We start from the raw sequence: 19,788 nt of genomic DNA on the forward strand, positions 1-19,788 counted from the left end.
GGCCTGACATCCACCCCATTGGGGGCAATGTGGGATCTTACAATCCACCCCATTGGGGGCCTGACATCCACCCCATTGGGGGCCTCTCTCCAATCAATGTGGGATCTTTTACAATCCACCCCATTGGGGGCCTGACATCCTCGCTGGCACACTGCCAGGTTTTTTTTTCCCTTTTGGGCTTCCCCTCAAGTACTTACAATCCACCCCATTGGGGGCCTGACATCTTCGCTGACACACTGCCCGGTTTTTTTCCCTTTTGGGCTTCCCCTCAAGTGCTAGGGAGAGGTTTCCACGTAAGAAATGTTTCGTTCCCTTTCCAATCAATGTGGGATCTCACAATCCACCCCATTGGAGACCCGACATCCTCACTAGCACACTACCTGATTTCTAGCTCATATACCATTGGTAAAAATCCAAGCTCACCGCTAGAGATATTGTCCTCTTTGGGGTTTCTTTCTACATTTCTCCTCAAAATTTTAAAGCGCTGCTAGGGAGAAGTTTCCACACCCTTATGTTTCGTTCCCCTCTCTAACCAAAGTGAGATATCGCAATGTTAGCATAGAAATTTTTGTTCCGAAATTCTAAGTTAAGGAAGTTGATCCACACAATTACATACAAATAAATATCAATTCACATTAGAAAATAGAGAAAGAGCGATGTGCCAAGGTTAACGCTTCTTTAATGTAAACATTTTAAGATAGATTCTCATCTCGACCATTCAATTCGTCCTCGAAAAAAAAGGAAGATGATAGTTTCTCATTATTTATTAGCTAAGAGCATAATGGTCATAACCGAAGTAGTAAACGAGATGAACTTCAAAACTAGCATAAAGGTGACATTATTTGTCTTGCTAAGCAAGAAAGAAAGAAAGGGATCCTTGCAAAGTAGGCACTAAAAACCATGGCCTATAGGAGTACCATACATCATCAGTTGGATCAAATTTGGTCAAGTAACCGATCTCCCAACAAAGAGTGCAGTTCCAACATCCTACAGCTGATCTTATTACATAAATGAAGAAGTCTTGCAAAGATATGAGTACACTTCTTCATGCTCTATAACAAACTACTTTTAGAAAATCTGAACTTTTATTCTTTACATTATAAGCGTTTGAAAAGTACTAATGGAGCCATAGCAATAGAGCATGAACATTAATGTGCAAGGATTGGAGTACCACAGGCAGCGGGAGCGTGCTTGTCTTCATAGACGAGTTGTCCCCTTACGAAAGTGGCCAAAACTTTTCCTGACAGTTTCATTCCCATATAGGCTGAAATGCTCTATGTTGAAAGAATGACAAAAAGTGACACTAAGTTAGCATAACTTCATAACAACCAAACTCAAACTTTTTTGCAATAGAAAACGCATGATAAATGTTGGCCTATATGGTAGAGAAAGGAGAATTTTGTTTCATACAGAACTTTCATCTAAAAGATTCTGTCCGTGAGTATGTGCAGTTTATATTTGATGTATCTGAATCTATGGAGTTAAAATGCTGGAAATATGATTCAGACGGGAGAATTGGAACTTGAAACAATCAAAGATGGATATATGAAATAGAAGACCAGACATACGGGATGTTTGATGTGTATAGGGAACTTGTCATCGACGTCAAATTCCTCATCTGGTGCCCATGCAACAATATCCGCATGCTTTCCAATAGCAATAGCTCCCTGCAAGATGAAAACAATATTTTCTCATCTTCGAAACAATTTCATTGATGAATGAAATAAAACGGAGTGTGACATCCAACACCTAAAGGTGTACTACAAAATAGTCCAATCAGAAATTAAAGAAGATAAACTGTAAGTAGAAAATGAATGCATAGCATGAAAGTGCGGATAAAGAATCCTAAAAAATCTTCCATTTCATTCACTCCAAAGAAACCATATGGCTGTTTAGTGCAAACCATAAGACCTTATTCACTCCATGGAAAGGATGTCCCACAAATTTAGAGGCAAGAAAATCATAACTGTTATTAGGCAGTGTCAAAGAGTAACCAAATGCAGGAAGGATTACGTTCCAATAACAAGTAGCAAAGGAGCAATGCCCAAAAAGAATTAAAAAAAGGAAAATATAATATTTGACTTGAAGGGGCAATTGAACTTGCTATAATGTTTGTATTTGTACATGTATATGCAATCCTCCTACCACTCATGAAAACAGAACAAGTTATTTAGGCTATTTATTGTGATACAACTCACTATAGATTCATAATGCAACAAGCTCGCGAAGAAGACAATGAAATTATCCCAATCTACTCAGCCAAAAAGTCGGAATGTAAAAATTGATACTAGATGTTGTAAAAATATTGTGACCTTTAAGTCTAGGCCAGCAAGCTTGGCAGGCCGCTCACTCCACCACAAAGCAAGTTGCTCTATTGTTACTCCACGTTTCTTTGCATGTGACCACGTTGCAGAAAGATCAAACTGCAAATTCTCAAGAAGAATAGATGTTAATATTGGTTACTTGATTGACAGTTAAATTTATTGTCTATGCATCTATCAAAGCACTACCACAAGGAATTCAAGTCTTTCCTTCAGTTTGTATCATATGGGACCAACCCCATTTCTGTATATATATTCCTCACGGAGCCAAAATATATAATTCGCCTACAATTTCAAATATCTCTCAAAGGAGGTCAACATATCTTAAATGGCAAGTAGTTATTAAGGGCATGGATATAAAAATGTGTGACAACCTAACTATCCAAATCCAAATAGAAAGACTGTTTATCAAAATCAGCGAAAAGCTTATTTTTAATCGAACTCAAGTATAATTTTCAAGTGTGCGAATCAGCAGATGGTAGGGGGAGAATCAATAGTAAATATAGAATCTCAACCTGCAAAGATGATATGCCGCCCCAAGCCTTCAAGAAGTCCCCAGAATCAAGAAGCTTTAGTTCTGGCAAAGTTGGGGAATGATCAGAACTTAACATGTCAATATGTCCTTCCTGTAATGTTAAAATGAAACAGGTGCAACTTTAGAGAAGAATTAATGGGAAACTATAGCAAGCAAGATCTACAGAAACACCGACCATTAGAGCCTCCCATAGTTTTTCTCTGTTGGCTTTATCACGAATTGGTGGAGCACACTTGAAACGAGTATCTCCATCTTTTATATCTTCCTCTGAGAAAGCTAGATAGTGGGTGCATGTCTCAACAGATACACTATCACCATGCCTTTTTGCTTCCTGTGAAAAGAAGTGAAAATAACATTCTTCGTGCTTTTCCTTCAGCTGCTCAAGACAGATATACTTACTCTTGAACGCAGTAATACAGTACAAAATATATCGAATCCAATTGAACTACATTTGGATTCCCAGCGTCGCAGAGAAGACCATCAGACAACAAGGAAAAGCATTGCAAAATGGACAAACCAAAATTTCCTTCCAGAGAGACAACGTATGGGTATGTTGAATGGCTTAATAAAATGTTATGTGCCCATTGGGGGTTGGGGACATGCATGCATTTGTAATAGTAAAAAGTACCTTAATAAGTTCTAAGGTAGAGCCTGAATCAGACAAGTGAGCAACGTGAAGATGAGCTCCTTCTGCCGGGCCACCAGGCCTTGTATTCTTTGTCACCGTTAAAAGCTCTCTAACAGCTGCCTCTTCCCTATTTAATGATACAAGAGAAAAATGGTAGCAAGAAATAGAGTTTACACAAATCAAAATGAAATAAAAAAAGAAAAAAAAAATTAAACATATTTTAATTTGTATTTTGTAAGATGGTAACATGTGATACAAATGTGTTATCAACCTACAGATAGGGAAGACTCATGGGTTTGGAATCTAGACAATGGAGACTCTTATGGTCCGCAATCTCTCAGTGGAAGCATCATCAAACTGTCCTGACTTGTACAAAGGAAGGATTTCTATCCGGAAAAAAAATATCAGGTTCCTCCTTTTGAACTCGGCCACACTTGCCTAAACACCCTAGACCGGTTACAAAAAAATGTCCCTAGATGGCTCTATCTTCTCTATGCTACAATCAGTGTACGACAAATAGTGAGCTCCAGAAACATATCCTCATCCATTGCCTTTTGGCTTGGAAGATTTGATCCAATTTCCTCACGGCCTTTTGTTAAAATTGACTGTCCCTTTTGAGGTGCAAAATGGTAGTCTCTAATTTTAATTTATCATCCATTCAAGCTTGAGAAGAAGACTATTTGGCTACTGATCAATAGATCTTTCATATGAGTTGTTGGAATGAAAAAAAATGCAAGAACATTCAGTCGAAGTTATATTTGAAGACATCATTTTTGTTTTTTTTGTTTTTTTTTTTTTTTTTTTTGGCTTTATACTGGAGCAAACATGTCCCTCCTTCATATCCAATTTATGTTTTTTTATAACTTCATTAGGATGGGATTTTGTCCCTTTTAAAAAAAAATCATACCATCAATGAAATTGGTTCCTATCCAAAAAAAAATATATATTTGCAAAGATTCTTTTTAAAATAGCAAAGAATATTGGGAAATGTTGCATTTTGAAGTCTCCCTTTAAAGCACTTTTTCAAAAGCATGTTGTAACTACAATTCTTGTTTAATTGATGCAATTAAGAGGAATATATCATATTATTCCTTCAGCTTTGTAAGGGTTGAATTCTTTTCATCACTAATTATAACTTTCAGTTTTATAAGGGAATTTAAGTTTAATATTAATAAAAGAAAAGGGAGTTACTGTTTTATGGAGACATAACTAAGGAATTAGAACAAACAATGTAAAAGGCAAATACATCTACATGTTTTAGTGAATTTGATACATATCAATAATAATGTTCAAGTCCCCACTCCCACATGTTGTACTAAATGGGGAACAAATGGAAAATAGATAATTAAATTCTTAGATTATATCAAACTGAAAACCATGGAAGAATTTGAGAAGTTTTGATATCTTACCATGAAGGTGGTCTGGTGGCAAGATATGTTAAGTAAGAACGAGGGTCATCTTGCATATCTTCAAGTTGCGTCGAGCTTGGCGAACTTGGTTGAACCTCTGAATGTACAAGCAAAGGCCTTTTGTATTTTGCCAGCACTGACAGTCCCTCCTAATAGGGGCATATATTTCCATCATACGGTAGTATTACTTTAGCAGGCAAAAATAAAAGTATTAATTCATTCTTGCTGAGAAAACAGCTGATATGAATTTTGCAACTTAAATCAACACAAACCTTGATATGAGTAATATTTGTCATAGGAAAATCATTGATCCCAGAAGGACACATAAACGACTGCAAAACAATACCAGAAAAAAATGTTATGGGGCAGAAAATTGCCAAGGTAATATTGATTTTCTGCAAATAACAAGCTAGTTCTATAGTACGGTTGAATATCATAAAATTGGTCTGAGGGTATACTTGACAAAAAGGACCGTCTATCGAAGGAAACCCCTCACTAGGAGAACACTTTATTGCTACATGAGGAATTTTCCCCATGAGAAAATTTGAGATAACTCAGAGTAGCAAGACATTTATCACTCTCCACCAGTTCGACATTGCCATTTTACTAAATAAACGGATAAAAAATCTTTTCACCCACCACATAGTAGTAAATATGAAAACTATAGATTAATAAGATCTAGAATAGAAGTGCTCCACTTCGAATTAACACAAGGAGTTGCCACTCATGTGCATTCCATTAGGCTAAGATGCAAGCACCAAATTACATACAGAGAAATTATCAAGAAGTACCTTTAGGCCAAGAGCGCCTGCACTTAGGAGATGTTCCAGAGCAGTTGCATTGAAAGCATTCTCAGGAACCAGACCTCCCCAGAAGCCTTCAATTAATAGAATGAAATTAGTCCTCGGACTAGAAAAAATTGAGTTAGAAAAGTAAAGTTTTGAGTATACCAACGTCAACATAAATTCTTCCTTCAGCAGCCTTAATCTGTTAATGGAGTAAGACACGTTAGTAGAAAGTAGAAGGCACTAAATTAAGCAGAAAGCGAACATGAACAAATTTATAAATGTTTATGCTGTGTGAGGAAAGATGATTTGATCAATGACTTTACAACGATCATTGAAATATTTCCAGAAAACAATTCAAAATTAAACCTTGAGTTTTAGTGTTTCTTCAGACACAGTAGATGGAAAATTGTTTAAAGGCATGTCAACTAGCGTAGTTACACCACCTGTACGAATATATCAATATCAGTTCCTCGGGTTGTCCATCTGGACTAAAGTAAAGTTCATATAAAAAATATATATATAATAATGATAAAAAGATAAAAACTTAGAAAAGTTACTGCACTAGAATATTCTCAATTTAACAGAAACAAATCTACATGGTTAGAATCCATAAACATCGAGTTGAAACTTAAAAAAGATGTACGTTCTTTTGGTAGATGATGAAGTCATTCATGGTACATCCATTCCTTCTAATTTCCCAAGTATGAAGACAAATGAAGAAATGACAAGGGACAAAATACCAGCAGCTGCAGCTTTTGTTCCGGAAGGAAACCCTTCCCACTCAGATCGTCCAGGATCGTCAAGATGAACATGGCTGCCAAGAAAGAACTCAATAGCATTATTAATAAGGTTCCCTCTAAAGACTTGGATCACGTCCACTGGAGAAAATCCCCATCAAATAAAGCGAACTAATTCAAGGAGATGTATAGACCTAATGTTATTCTAGGAAGCAGTTCCAGTCAAGTGGTCATCAGATTTCAAATTCTATTCAATTTAAAGCTAACATAATTCGCAACAGTATGATCATCGTAGAAATTAAAATTGCCAACTACACATACGGAATCTAACCTCCTAGCACAAATTCTATCGAATCAATTTATCTCCTGGGAAAATACATAATGGACTAATTACTACCAATAACATTTATATTCAACAATAAGAGAAGGCAGATGACCAAAAAGATTTTTTAAGTCTTACATGTCAACCAAGCCAGGGAATACAACAGCATCTGAGTAATCAACTACATGTGCACCCATAATCTTCCCATGCCTTTCTTCTTCCTTAACAACGGATACAATCTTCCCTTCATTTATCTCAACTGCCCAATTAAGCATTTGATAAAGAAATTCAATAAGATAATCTAGAAAAGCAAGATACAAAGCCACGAATGAACTGATGATGAAACACTTTTGATTAGTTACTAATGAGTTGATTTGTCAAAGAAGAATTATATACTTAAATGTAATATAGAGTGTGAACAAGATGGTCAATGTGAGGGTGCTCAGATTAGACCAAAAGCCATTTTTATGAGAGTCAAACATAACCAGAAATGACTCAGTAAGATAATGCTTTTCTTTGTGAACCTAAGCATTAAGTAGTGTACTGACCAGCACCAGAAATGACTCCTTGTGGCGTAACAATGCGCTTGCTTGTTATCCAATAGTGCTTGTAAGGAAGCAGACTGCATTTATCCTGAGAAGGTTGAAACCAAAATGCAAATTCTATCACATACCAGACAAAATAATCATAAGCGAAACAGTGCAAACCCAAAATACATAGGAGCCATTTATGATTTTGATTGCAGCATAGAGTTAACAACTTTCATACAATTGATGTACATGCCCCAAACACATCTCATTCATCTTCTTATGAATTGTCATTTGATACCATGTAAATTACCAGTATACTTCGAACTTAAGTTGCTAGGTTAGAACTCAATTAATACATTATTCTCAAAATGACAAAAACTCGATGATTGAAATTAAACTCCAATACCAGATCCCTAACGAAATTCCTTCTGGTTTAGAAATTTCAAGAAATAAAAAGAAAAATAATCACACTGGAACCAATCTTCAAAACTTACGAAACCGAGTTCTTCGATTTCCGTCTACCTGCCTTAGCAAAGATCACCGGATGGTAGACGATACACAAAGTGGAAGATAACAAATGAGACACAAAAGAACAATACAGGAAAATACGGATTAGAAGTCGTTGAAGCTTACTTCGGACGGATGCTGTAAGTAGAAAACTACGAAAATGGAAGCGATCACAGTTAGTAGAGGTAACAACTTCCACTGCAGCAAATTCATCGTTCTTATCTACCTCGCTCGTACTCAATAATGCGATTGGAATCAATGTTCATCTAGTAGTTCGGAATTTGAATTATCTCACCGGCGCCGGCTTCACACCTGGGAATTCACCTCATCGGCTCACCATTAATGGAAACTGAACCAGTCGCTATCGCTAATCTCAAGATAATGTCGAATCATCAGAGCATAATGAAAAACCTAAATTAACAAATACTTTTTTCAAACGGTGACGTCCTTCAACTCGAAATTAAAAAATTAATTTTTTTTTTATGGATATGTTTTAAATAAATTATTAATTATTTCTATCTAAAATTAAATATATATTTTTTTACTTTTATGAAATTTCTACACATTTATAAATATTTTTTTACATAAAATACGAAGTTATCTATATTATTTAGTCATAATAAAATTATTTAATTTATTGTTTTTTTTTAATTAATTTTTTTTTTTTTTGCGACTCTTTAATCTCTTAATTAATAATATATATGAAATTAAATATATGCGCCCATTTTTGTTAATTATTCATATAATTTTCCAATTTCCCATTTATTTGTTTTAATACAAACAATAATTCTAAACTTATAATCTTTAATGACTTAATTAATCAATTCAAAATGGAACTAATTGTTATTTAATCTACACAATATATTTAATATTTAGGGATGGTAAAAATTAATTGAGAATTAAATAAAAAAAAATTATTTTTTGAATTTATTTAAGGATTTAAATATTTTATTTTAAGGAACATAAAAATCACAAAATAATTGATAAATTCATTATCTCTTTTTTTTTTTTTTAATTATAAAAAGATAAACGTCGAGACGTCATCTCTCTATGTGCTAAAGCTAAAACAATTCGGTGGGTCACACTCTTAAAGGCATCTCGGGATGTACTGGAATCATCCGCCCTTTTCATTCACATCATTGTTTTATCATTAAATCTAAGTGAGGTAGTCAGTACGTGACACAGCTAATCACTTCCTTTCGCTTATGTGGGAACCTACCCCGAACAGGGAGGGGATTCCTCACGGATAATGGGGAGGGAGTAGGAAACATTTTTTTTTCCATTAGATAAATGAAAATTTCACGAGAATAAGAAATGAAATAGATGGCAGAGATAGAGACAATAAATGTTTCCCCGTCCCTACCCGCTCGTGGACATCTATAACTATCAATGCTCCGTCCCACCTTGTCGGTAGGAATCTCTAACTATTAGTGCTCAGTCTTGAACTCCATCGGTACAAACTTTTATGGTTTTTACTAGAATCAAGAGGCGACAGAGTTGAGAATTAAAATTTAAAATATTTAATAAGTATATATAAAATGACGCCCACAGAAAGTGAAATATATATATATATAAAATGAAAATCTTTTTAATTAAAAAAATTAAAAGGAAAATTAAAGGGTTCCATTGATGGGCATTCCCCACCACGGCCTGCAAAGAACGAAGCGTCCTTCTCTGATTATTCATTTTCATTTCTATATTTGGGTGTTCTTCGAATCCAGGCCATAGCTAAATCTGCTACGAGCTTTGTGTATAAGTTACCATTTGTTTCTCCTGCTCAATCCACGACCGATTTGAATTTTGGGAGCCCCCAGGAGAGGCAGAGTCCCGCCGGAGCATCTTCTGGGAGGGCGAGCAGCGAGCAGAGACAATGCCACGAGGTGAAGAGACAGATGAGGGTGTAATGGCCACTGACTTCTTCTGGTCATACACCGACGAGCCTCACGCTTCGAGGAGACGTCAAATTCTTTCTCAGTACCCTCAGATCCGGGAGCTCTTCGGTCCTGACCCCTGGGCTTTCTTTAAGGTTTGGTTTCTTGTTTCTGATTTTTACTGTTTTGTTTGTTCGTGATTCTCAGAATGTAGGGAGTTTTGGTTTTTTGATTTCGTGTTTAGATCTGAATTGAGATATTGCTGGTCGATTCACATGTCATTGGCTGAATCTGATCTGTGTTTGTTTGTTTTTCTCTTTGATTTTGAACCTTACATCTGCCTCATAGCTGAATTTGTCATTGTTTTTGTTTTCCCAACCTCATTACTCGAAAATATGAACACTTGTTTTTGTAGGAATCTGTCCACTTCGCTGCGTCTAAAATTTCATCATTCTTATTGCTTAGGATCATCTTTTTTTTTTTTGTTCGATTCCTGCATTCGATCTTTTCTTTTTGCCATCTACTGTTTATTTTCCGTGGGAGAATTAGCACTTCACCCTTTTTTACTACGAATTGGAAAAGTTTTGTGATCTTAGCAGACGTTTAATTGCTTGATTCGTGTAGTCTGCAATTTAGGCTTTGAACCATTGATGAAATCTGAAAGAAAGATCATTGAAGTTGAATTTTTAGACTAATGCTTTCTGTATTCGTCAAGAAAAGCAGATTGGTTGTGATTATTTAACCAAGTTCATCATCATTTTGATTCATCTGAAGAATGAGAAATTGGATGAACAACCATTTATGCTACGAACTCACAAGTGACCTTGTAGTTTTAAAGTTGAATGTGATCATTGGAGTTTGGAAAGCCAATCATTAACTTGTTCTTGCAGATTGCTGTGGTTGTTCTGCTTCAATTATGGACTGCTACGACCCTTCACAGTGCAGACTGGTTAAAGATATTGGCAGTAGCTTACTTCTTTGGCTCTTTTCTTAATCACAACCTGTTTTTAGCCATTCACGAGCTTAGTCACAACCTTGCCTTCTCAACCCCTGATCATAACCGGTGGCTTGGGATTTTTGCTAATCTTCCTATTGGAGTGCCCATGTCCATCACATTTCAAAAGTATCACCTCGAGCACCATCGCTTCCAAGGAGTGGATGGTATGGATATGGATGTTCCGAGCACGACCGAAGCTCGTTTGGTGACTAATATTGTTTCGAAAGCCATATGGGTTGTCTTCCAACTCTTCTTTTATGCTCTCCGGCCATTGTTTCTCAAACCAAAGCCCCCAGGCCACTGGGAATTCATCAACTTCATTATTCAGATAGGTCTTGATTTCACCATGGTTTACTTTTGGAGCTGGAAGACTTTTGCTTATCTGATTCTCTCAACGTTCGTTGGTGGCGGGATGCATCCGATGGCTGGTCACTTCATTTCCGAACATTACGTCTTCAATCCGAAACAGGAGACATACTCTTACTACGGTCCGCTTAATCTTCTTACATGGAGTGTTGGCTACCACAATGAACACCATGATTTCCCCAGGATTCCAGGAAGCAAGCTTTACAAGGTGAAGGAGATTGCACCAGAATTCTACAATGAACTAGATTCATATAAATCATGGAGCCAGGTGATATACATGTACATTATGGACAGAACAGTGGGGCCATTTAGTAGGATGAAGAGAATGGCAAAGAAATCTGAGTAGTTCATCCTTCTCTCTCCGTTTTAGAATCTTTTTCCATCTGTTTTGATGGACCATTCTCTCTTGAGCTGGTTTTGCCATTGTTTTGATTATGTTCTTGGAGAGTTTATATTCATTCTCTTGCCATTGTTTTGATTATGTTCTTGGAGAGTTTATATTCATTCTCTTTGTTCCCATCATCGGTTAAGAAGAGGTTTCCACACCCTTATAAGGGATGCTTCGTTCCCCTTTCTAACTGATGTGGAATCTCACAATGCTTCGGCTTCGTTTCCCTTTCCAACTGATGTGAAATCAAACAGTAACTCAATTGATTAAGTGATATACTCTCAATCAAAAAGTACGAGATTCGAATATCAGCATCCCACTCGTGGAAACTAAACATTCTCCACCGATGCTTCGTCCCTAACCATCGACAAAATGAAAAAGGGTAAACATAAACATAATTCAAAGTTGTAGACACGCTAAGATGTGTTTTAAAATTGTGAGGGACCATTTGTAAAAGGAGTCGAGCGTGAGCCAAACTAGATTCTCATAGCTTTGGTATTTTTGCAATTTATCATTCTTACTTTGCCTACATATTTTCATATTAATGTGTCCACAACTTGGAATTTTGTTTATGTTTACCCTTTTTCATTTTTTTCATGGTTAGAGACAAAACGACGGTGGAGAATGTTCAGTTTCCACACGTGGGATGCTGAGATTTGAATTCCGTACTTTTTGATTGAAGGTATATCACTTAATCAATTTAGGTTCCACATCAATTAGGGAGGGGAACGAAACATTTCTTATAAGGGCTTGGAAACCTCTTCCAAGCAAACGAGGGGAACGAAGCATTCTTTACAAGAGTATGGAAACCTCTCCTAGTATATGCATTTTATAATCGTGAGGCTGACGACTAATAGGCCAAAGTAGACATTATCTACTAGTAATTGGCTTGAGCGGTTAAAGTTACAGGAGATTTTGGACGAGATAAAATTTGAAATCTTGAATTAAAATATTCTTATATGTGCCATTATAGAAATAAATTAAAAGTTCGATAACTTAGTTCACGTGGACCGTTCATTTTCTTTCTTTTTTAAAAAAATATTGTGGACCATTCTTGAAAATTATCTTTTGTACCAGTTCTATTGGGCAGAAACGATAGCGACATTCATAGATGATACCAATCGTGGCATTCCAATCGATAGCGACATTCATACTGAGTCCTTTTCTAATATCAAAGACATAAACATATTTTTAAAACCTATTATTTTGATTTCCAAAACTTGGCTTGATTTTTCCGTTCATAAATAAAAAATGATAAAAAAAAAATAATAACAAATAATCTCATAAATAAAAGTATTATTAATAAATTTAGTTTTTAAAAACAAAAAAACCAAATAACGTGACTGGTATAATTTAGGTTTAATATTTAATAAAATGACAAATTTAATCACAAACTTTTAGGTTTATCTAATATATATTCTCAACTTTTAATTTTGGTTTAACGAATTTCTAAAATTTAAAATTATTGATTTATAAATTTCTTCCTATTAAACATTCAAGGATGTAATAAATAAAAAATAAAAATTCAATAAATTAAACTTATAATTTTACTAATTTTTTTAATCCCATAAATATATTTTTTCTAACAATTTGTTTTATCCTCTGATATTTGCTTTTTTTTTTTTCTTTTTTTCTTTTTCTAATTCAGACTGATTTATTTTTTAGTTCAATTAAATGACTTTTATCAATAAAATCCTATTTTCAGTAAAAATTAATTTAAAAATTGCTTTTTTTTTTTTTTTTTTTTTTTTTTTTTTTTTTTTTGTTTTGTTTCTTTCAGTTTTGGTGGCGGCGCTCACGACAATTTTGGATTCCAAGAAATCAACGGTGACAGCCTCAGGCAGCCCGACCATGTGACTCCCTTTTCCCGCCGGAAACTACTCATTTTTTCATTACTTTTTTGCTAATTTTTAAATTAAAAAGTTATAAATTTGTCACTTTAATTATTAAAAATAAATAAATAAATCAATTTTGAAGGTTTTTACAAAAATGCATAATATATGTATTTTTAATACGTTTTCAATAATACATTTTTTTAAATAGAATGCTTTTAATCTATATATTAAATGCATGTATATGACGATTATTTAATTTTAAGTATTTCGATTAAATAATCATTTGTCTCTGTTTGGAAATAAGTTCTTATGAATAAATATAAATGATGATGTAAATATGTTACCAAATAAGCATGTTGATATGATTGGACATAGTATAGGTTTTACAGCGATGTGCACCTCTGTTTTGTCCAACCATGCGCCTTTCGTTTTGGTCACGAGAAAAGTATACGAAATTAATGATGTATATTGTTTTAACTATCATGTGTTGGGTGTTGCTACTGTTTTATTATGATAAATCCTAAATCACGATATATAGAATAATCGCTAAAGACAATTTTTTGGTGGGGAAACATTCACGATGTTTATTAGGACAACTTTTTGCTTTGTTTGAGATTTTTTTAGGTGAAAAACTTAATATGGTGGGAAGATATTTATAATATCTAAATTTGTATTTCTAAAATACCTAAATATTTTTCATAAAATATATAGACGACCCATTGAGACAGTGATGATTTTTTTAACAAGAATAACATAGAAGTAGTACTACAAGACAAGACCGGACCACACAAAAATACGAAAAGTTGCACAAATATTCTTGCAAGTCATGGAATATAGGGGAGAAGGACAAGTCAAATTTGATCAAAACTTTGCCCAATTGGGAAGGGTTGAAACAAGTAGCCATTGCGGGTACCGTTTATATATCAAAATATGCAAAGATTTCAAGCCCTAAATTGACTCGATACAAGACTTCGGCTACATGATAAGTGACTTCGGCTCCATTATACTTATCTTGACTAATGACTATAGTTATCAAAATTTCTCTACCAAATGAGGCTAGGAAATCTTTTTGACCCCATTACATAAATAAAACCACAAAGTTTTTAACATGAAAGCATACGGCTAACCGCTGATCTTTAAAATGCGGTCACTATATAAAAGTTTTCACATTCACATTCTTATAAGGACTTAGTTAACTTAATTTCCCTCGAACAGATATGAGATCTTATTTCCTTAAAGAGAACCTGTTTCTGAGGGAGAGAGGTTATCTTATTTCCTTAAAGAGAACCTGTTTCTGAGGGAGAGAGGTTCCTGTTTCTGAGGGAGAGATTAAAGAGAACCTGTTTCTGAGGGAGAGAGGTTATCTTATTTCCTTAAAGAGAACCTGTTTCTGAGGGAGAGAGGTTCCTGTTTCTGAGGGAGAGAGGTTATCTTATTTCCTTAAAGAGAACCTGTTTCTGAGGGAGAGAGGTTCTCCACGCCACGCCAAAACACCTCCAAAACTCGACCCAAACTATGAGTTTGGTAGCAAATTTATGAGGTTTGAACAAACAAATTGAAGTAGCAACCAAGACCAAACTTATAGAAAATACTCTTAAAATTTATTGCGTTTTGAAAATCACCCAAAAAAGCCACGTAAATTCTCTCCAAAGAACAACCCGATGAATGAATTCAATTATTTCCGGTTGAGTTTAGGCCAAATATATTTCCATGAGTTTCAGATTTTTCCATTCATTTGATTTGGAATTTGGTTCAATGGTTTTCGTTCAAGATCTAGAAACTCCATATGCTTTGCTCCGATGAGTTGTTGATATTATCCGACAGATTTCAATCTATCCCGGAAGACGGCCAGCATAGAAGCGAAGGTAACAGTTCCGGCGAGAGTTCCGTCTTCTTGAATGACCCAAACGTAGCTAACTCGGTGAGCTAAAGCTTGAATCATTACTGCAACCAAAGAGTTCCATGGATGGCAAACAATCGCCTCTGATCTCCTCAATACTCTCGCTGAATATCCACCAATCTTCCAACTTCTCCCTGAACCACAACCAAATTCATCATCAGATAAAGAGCAAATCGAAGACGATGATGAGATTGGTGATGATTCTTCCTCGACAAACTCCAGAACCGCTTCTAAGTTTTTCTCTTCCAATCTTTCCTTCACTAGTTGTACTAAATCATCCGGGGGCCCGCCACAGTCTATGTACGCCATGAGCTCGCCTGCTGTGAGCGTTGCTATTGCCGCCACCAACGTTTCGTCGCAGAAATTGAGAGTGAAGGGCGAAATTTCGCCGACTAATTTATCGTCCAAGTCAACAATGGCAACAGAGGATTGGTGAATCAGCGCTTGCGAAATTAGGGGAAGAATAGACAACGCAGAATCGTCGTAGTGGACGGTGAGAATGTTGTTTGTTTCAATTATATTGACGGAGTTAATAGGACTCGCGGCGGTAGGGCTGAAAAGTCCGATGGAATTGAGGAGATAACGAATTATGTCCTCCGGAGCCAACCAGCAATATTGTCGATCGTTATGAAGAGAGGAGATGGAATTGGAAGTTGCTGTCTCAAGGAAGTTTCTCCTCTTGCTTGCGCTCAAATTGATTGGAATAACAAGGTTATGTACTCCATCGCGTATAAGATCGATCGCCTCCATTAAACTGAAAATCAAAAAAGAAGAAACGCTAAAAATCCATCACCGAACAAAACCTAATTTCACAATTTACGAACAAAATCAATTACCGCTCCCAACGTAAATCAAATCAAGAATTTCAATCATTTCAAGATTCAGACCTGGCATGAGGCTCCAAATGCCTAACAAGTTCAAGTCCCTCAGGAATCAAAACAGAGATCGGAGATCGAAGCGCAATGGCCGGTTGCAACAAATTCTCTTGTCTGCAAAGAAAACAGATTATATCCACCATGCATACTTTACCAACGCAACGACAATGCAAATCCGAATCAGCCTCAGAAGAATGATCACCACAGCTCCAGACGCTGATGCAGCCTTCGTCAATCCTTGTCAAGACCGATAACGCGTCGGCGACAGTAGCGGAGATTGAAATCGATCGAATCGCAGGTTTTCCAAGGCATAGATCAGATATATCGTGTGACAACAAACTTACTGCCATGCACGAGCAATTGAGATCTCAGAACAAACAAAAACAGAGAATTGGAAGAAGACGATCTTAGAATAAAGAGAAAAAAATCAATGAAGGTACAGAAATGGCGGTTCTGAGAGACAGAGAAAGAGAGAGAAATGATGAACTCGGGTCGGGTCGGGTTATGAAGAGAGACGAAGGGATATTCAATATGAAAAATTGATGGAATCGTTCAAATTTATAGGGCGTGATTTGCCGCACGCGTTTTTTGTTTCTCTTTTTGAATCCTTTTAATTCACATAATTATTATTTTATTTCTTTTTTATATAGTTTTGTGTCTATTTTATTTCTAAAATTTTAATTTAATTTCATATATTTTAAATTTTTAAACATTAACTAATATTATATTATATATTGTACTATGCACTCGATTCAAATCAAGATTTAGAATTCGAGGCATGGAGCGTAATGGATAATATGATTTGAGGGCGAACAGTATGTGATGTCCGAGTAAATGAAAGATACATGAATGAACTGAAATCATATTTTAATCAAAGTGATTATAAGAATACGACGGTTTAGAAAATACTTATCATGATTGAAAATTACTAGCAGATATTGTCCGTTTTAGCCTGTTACATATCGCCGTCAGCCTCACGGTTCTAAAACGTGTCTATTAGAAAGAGGTTCCACGCCTTTACGAGGAATGCTCTGTTTCCCTCTCTAACTTTAAACATAGAAACTCCTTACAAATTTCAATAATATCTTTAAATTTTTTAAAAAATACCTTCATACTTTAAAAAAGAAAAGTTATTTTTTTTTATTAAAAAAATATTAATATTCTATTTCAAAAATACTTTTTAACTTTAAAAAAAAATTAAAAAAACACTTTTAAACTTTAAAAAAAAAAATTAAAATACATTTATAGTACCACGTTTCAAAAATACTCATGAATTTTCAAAAGTAACATTACAAAGTTTGGAGATAATTGATGAAGTGTCGATAGACAGTTTTCATCCACATATTGACGGTAATTTCTATCCGCTAATACTATTTTTTTTTCATTTCTTTAAAAGTTTAAGAGTATTTTTAAAATAAATTTTAAAAATATTTTTTTTAGAAAAAAAAAGTATTTTTTTTTTATTAATTTATCTATTATTTTATGCATTCTTATGGTATTTAAAAAATGGTCTGAAATTGGGTTTTTTTTTTTTTTTTTTTTTTAAGTATTTCTCTTCTTGATTTTTTAAATTCTGAATTAAATGCTTGTGTAATTGGAATTGGACATTTTCACACGTTTGGATCTTTATATTATTTTTAGCTTCATTTTATAGTAATTATATTTACTCTTTTTTACGATCATTAACGAACATCAAAAATATCATGTTCCTTTATATAAAGGGTTATTGTTATGAATCACGGACCTTTCATGATAGTATGATATTGTCCACTTTGAGCATAAATTCTTGTAGTTTTGCTTTTGGTTTCCAAAAAAGTCTCGCACCAATAAAAATTTCTTACTTATAAATTCATGATCATTCTCTTAATTACCCAATATGGAATTTTCTTCCAACAATCTTATTAACGGGTGTTTTAGAGCTAACACCAAACAATTACCGACATCGATAAACTGTCACTCTAAATTTTTTTTAGGATAATTTATCATTGTCAATAAACGACTCAAGAATTTGACCTTTTTGTGTCAACAAATTGATATTAACGATACTAACTAACCATCAACAAAAAAATGTTTAGATTGGCATTGTATCATTATCGTGAAAACGTTAACAATGTCATGTTTTTAATATCAAGAACACCTTAATAACACTTTCTTAGATCACGTGTTTTTAGTATAAACTGTTTTCGTTAGATATCTTATTGTTAACAAAAGCTCATACGATGACAGCTATTTATTATGATAAAAGTTCGGTTGATGATAATATTACATCGTTGATTAAATGCATCTCGGGACAATGAATGTTTAATGTGAAAAAAAAAATGCTTATAATGTCATGTTTTTAAAATAAAATACTCAAATTTTAAATAATTTTAAATAAGGAAACTAATAACCAAACTTGATAAAGTTGTAAAGAATCTACACATGATAAGTGTTGTCTCAAGATTTTCCACTAACCCAACAAAAAAAAAAGCTCAAATATCAATAACTTGTTTGGTAGCATCATTAATTGGGTGAGTTCGTGTAAGACCTAGCTAGAAAATAATACTCGTTTTAGACTTTAAGTATGACGCTTGAGTAAAAGGAGTACATGAATGAATCGAGACTAAATTTGAATAAAAATGGTTTTAAGAATACGATGATTAAGAAATGCTTCAAAATTTGATAGTTACCGTCTATACCAATGAGATGTATCATTTTTATGGCTCAATCCTGTATTTGGGTGATCTCAGGCGAATTTGCTTAAAATGGATGTGGGTGAGAATAAAACATGCTAAAAATACTCGTGTTTTTATGTGGGGACAGTCTTCACTTAAGAAATTTAAGATAACACGACCATATCAAAAGTGTAACGACCACACGCCCATATCAAAAGTGTAACGACCCATACTCAAGATTTGGATCAGGGTTCGGAATCCAGATTCTTCCAGTATTTTTTGTATCCCAAGAAAATTTCTAAGTCCTCCAAGCATAAAATTGCTCCCAGCAAACTATGCTTCTTATCATTGAACCACGGAAAGGAAATATGCATTTTATTGGTATAGATAGTAGTTTTCGAGTTTTGTCTTGATCATCCTATTCTCAGTATCACTCTTATTTAGACGTGGTTTTTAGTTCATTCATCTCATTTACTCGAGTGTTACGAAACAATAGAAATATTATTTTATAAAATGGAATTTGGCATTATCTTTGAGGTGAATGGATAAGATAAGTACATAGAATAATGAATTGTGAAATAAAAACACTAAGAAACAAAGAGTTTGACCAATTCAATCAAAATGGAGGCGTCAGAATTTTGTGTAGTGGCTAAAACCAACGGTGGCAACAGCACGCGGAAAAATAACACGAAACGGTCCATTTAGAATCTAACGAAGCTGCCATCCGTGACCATCGGCGACTTGATTTTGAATTGGCTTGACGCACTCAATGTTGAGAGTGACACCCAATCTCAGTCCGCTGCCAAGAACATTGTGATTGTAACAGAAGGCGGGGCAAGGACGAATAAACCTCCCTCGTACTTATTCCTACCACATATTTCATTTTCTATTCTCACGAAAACTTTCATCCTCGAGGAATACTGGATTCCTGCAAAGAATTTTCTTCATTTATTATTATTTTTTAAAAATAATTAATTAGTGTAGATTCAAGAATATTCATATTCTTGAATAATCAATGATGGGATGATATAAATGCATGAGCTAAATTAAGTCAAATTAGAAATGTGCCTGCAACTTCAGTAACCAAAAATGACAATTATTTGGCACAAATTTGGCACAACACTA

At 34.6% G+C, this 19,788-nt stretch overlaps 3 protein-coding genes across 3 annotated transcripts; 1 reads left to right on the forward strand and 2 right to left on the reverse strand.

Moving 5' to 3' along the window:
• Positions 1-809: 809 nt before the first annotated feature.
• Positions 810-8,180, reverse strand: ALN (allantoinase). Its single transcript, XM_023686882.2, has 15 exons — positions 7,904-8,180; positions 7,289-7,373; positions 6,879-6,999; positions 6,422-6,495; positions 6,048-6,124; positions 5,844-5,880; positions 5,685-5,770; positions 5,166-5,225; positions 4,894-5,042; positions 3,485-3,611; positions 3,032-3,187; positions 2,837-2,947; positions 2,313-2,423; positions 1,569-1,667; positions 810-1,274 (listed from the first exon to the last, which is right to left on the reverse strand). Exons 1-15 carry the CDS (start codon positions 7,988-7,990, stop codon positions 1,149-1,151), a joined length of 1,506 nt encoding a protein of 501 aa, XP_023542650.2. The 5' UTR covers positions 7,991-8,180; the 3' UTR covers positions 810-1,148.
• A 1,208-nt stretch (positions 8,181-9,388) lies between these two features.
• LOC111802540 (sphingolipid delta(4)-desaturase DES1-like) lies at positions 9,389-11,938 on the forward strand. The gene is made up of 2 exons (XM_023686947.2): positions 9,389-9,803; positions 10,539-11,938. The coding sequence occupies exons 1-2, from the start codon at positions 9,648-9,650 to the stop codon at positions 11,355-11,357; spliced, it is 975 nt and encodes a 324-aa protein (XP_023542715.1). The 5' UTR covers positions 9,389-9,647; the 3' UTR covers positions 11,358-11,938.
• A 2,875-nt stretch (positions 11,939-14,813) lies between these two features.
• On the reverse strand, positions 14,814-16,536 carry LOC111802524 (CBS domain-containing protein CBSX5). Its single transcript, XM_023686928.2, has 2 exons — positions 16,022-16,536; positions 14,814-15,888 (listed from the first exon to the last, which is right to left on the reverse strand). The coding sequence occupies exons 1-2, from the start codon at positions 16,357-16,359 to the stop codon at positions 15,048-15,050; spliced, it is 1,179 nt and encodes a 392-aa protein (XP_023542696.2). The 5' UTR covers positions 16,360-16,536; the 3' UTR covers positions 14,814-15,047.
• Positions 16,537-19,788: the final 3,252 nt, after the last annotated feature.

Source organism: Cucurbita pepo, chromosome 9 (genome assembly GCF_057944985.1).
Source record: "Cucurbita pepo subsp. pepo isolate OVF chromosome 9, ASM5794498v1, whole genome shotgun sequence".
NCBI lineage: Eukaryota > Viridiplantae > Streptophyta > Magnoliopsida > Cucurbitales > Cucurbitaceae > Cucurbita > Cucurbita pepo.

What these genes read in the sequence shown, in the direction of transcription:
- LOC111802540 (XM_023686947.2), top strand. Translation starts at nt 9,648, where the DNA reads ATGCCACGAGGTGAAGAGACAGATGAGGGTGTAATGGCCACTGACTTC. An exon ending in ACCCCTGGGCTTTCTTTAAG is followed by an intron (nt 9,804 to 10,538) that starts GTTTGGTTTCTT and finishes TTGTTCTTGCAG; the next exon opens with ATTGCTGTGGTTGTTCTGCT.
- ALN (XM_023686882.2), bottom strand. Translation starts at nt 7,990, where the DNA reads ATGAATTTGCTGCAGTGGAAGTTGTTACCTCTACTAACTGTGATCGCT. An exon ending in CAGGCGCTCTTGGCCTAAAG is followed by an intron (nt 5,226 to 5,684) that starts GTACTTCTTGAT and finishes ATTGTTTTGCAG; the next exon opens with TCGTTTATGTGTCCTTCTGG. An exon ending in GCCACCAGACCACCTTCATG is followed by an intron (nt 3,612 to 4,893) that starts GTAAGATATCAA and finishes ATCATTAAATAG; the next exon opens with GGAAGAGGCAGCTGTTAGAG.
- LOC111802524 (XM_023686928.2), bottom strand. Translation starts at nt 16,359, where the DNA reads ATGGCAGTAAGTTTGTTGTCACACGATATATCTGATCTATGCCTTGGA. An exon ending in CATTTGGAGCCTCATGCCAG is followed by an intron (nt 15,889 to 16,021) that starts GTCTGAATCTTG and finishes TTTGATTTTCAG; the next exon opens with TTTAATGGAGGCGATCGATC.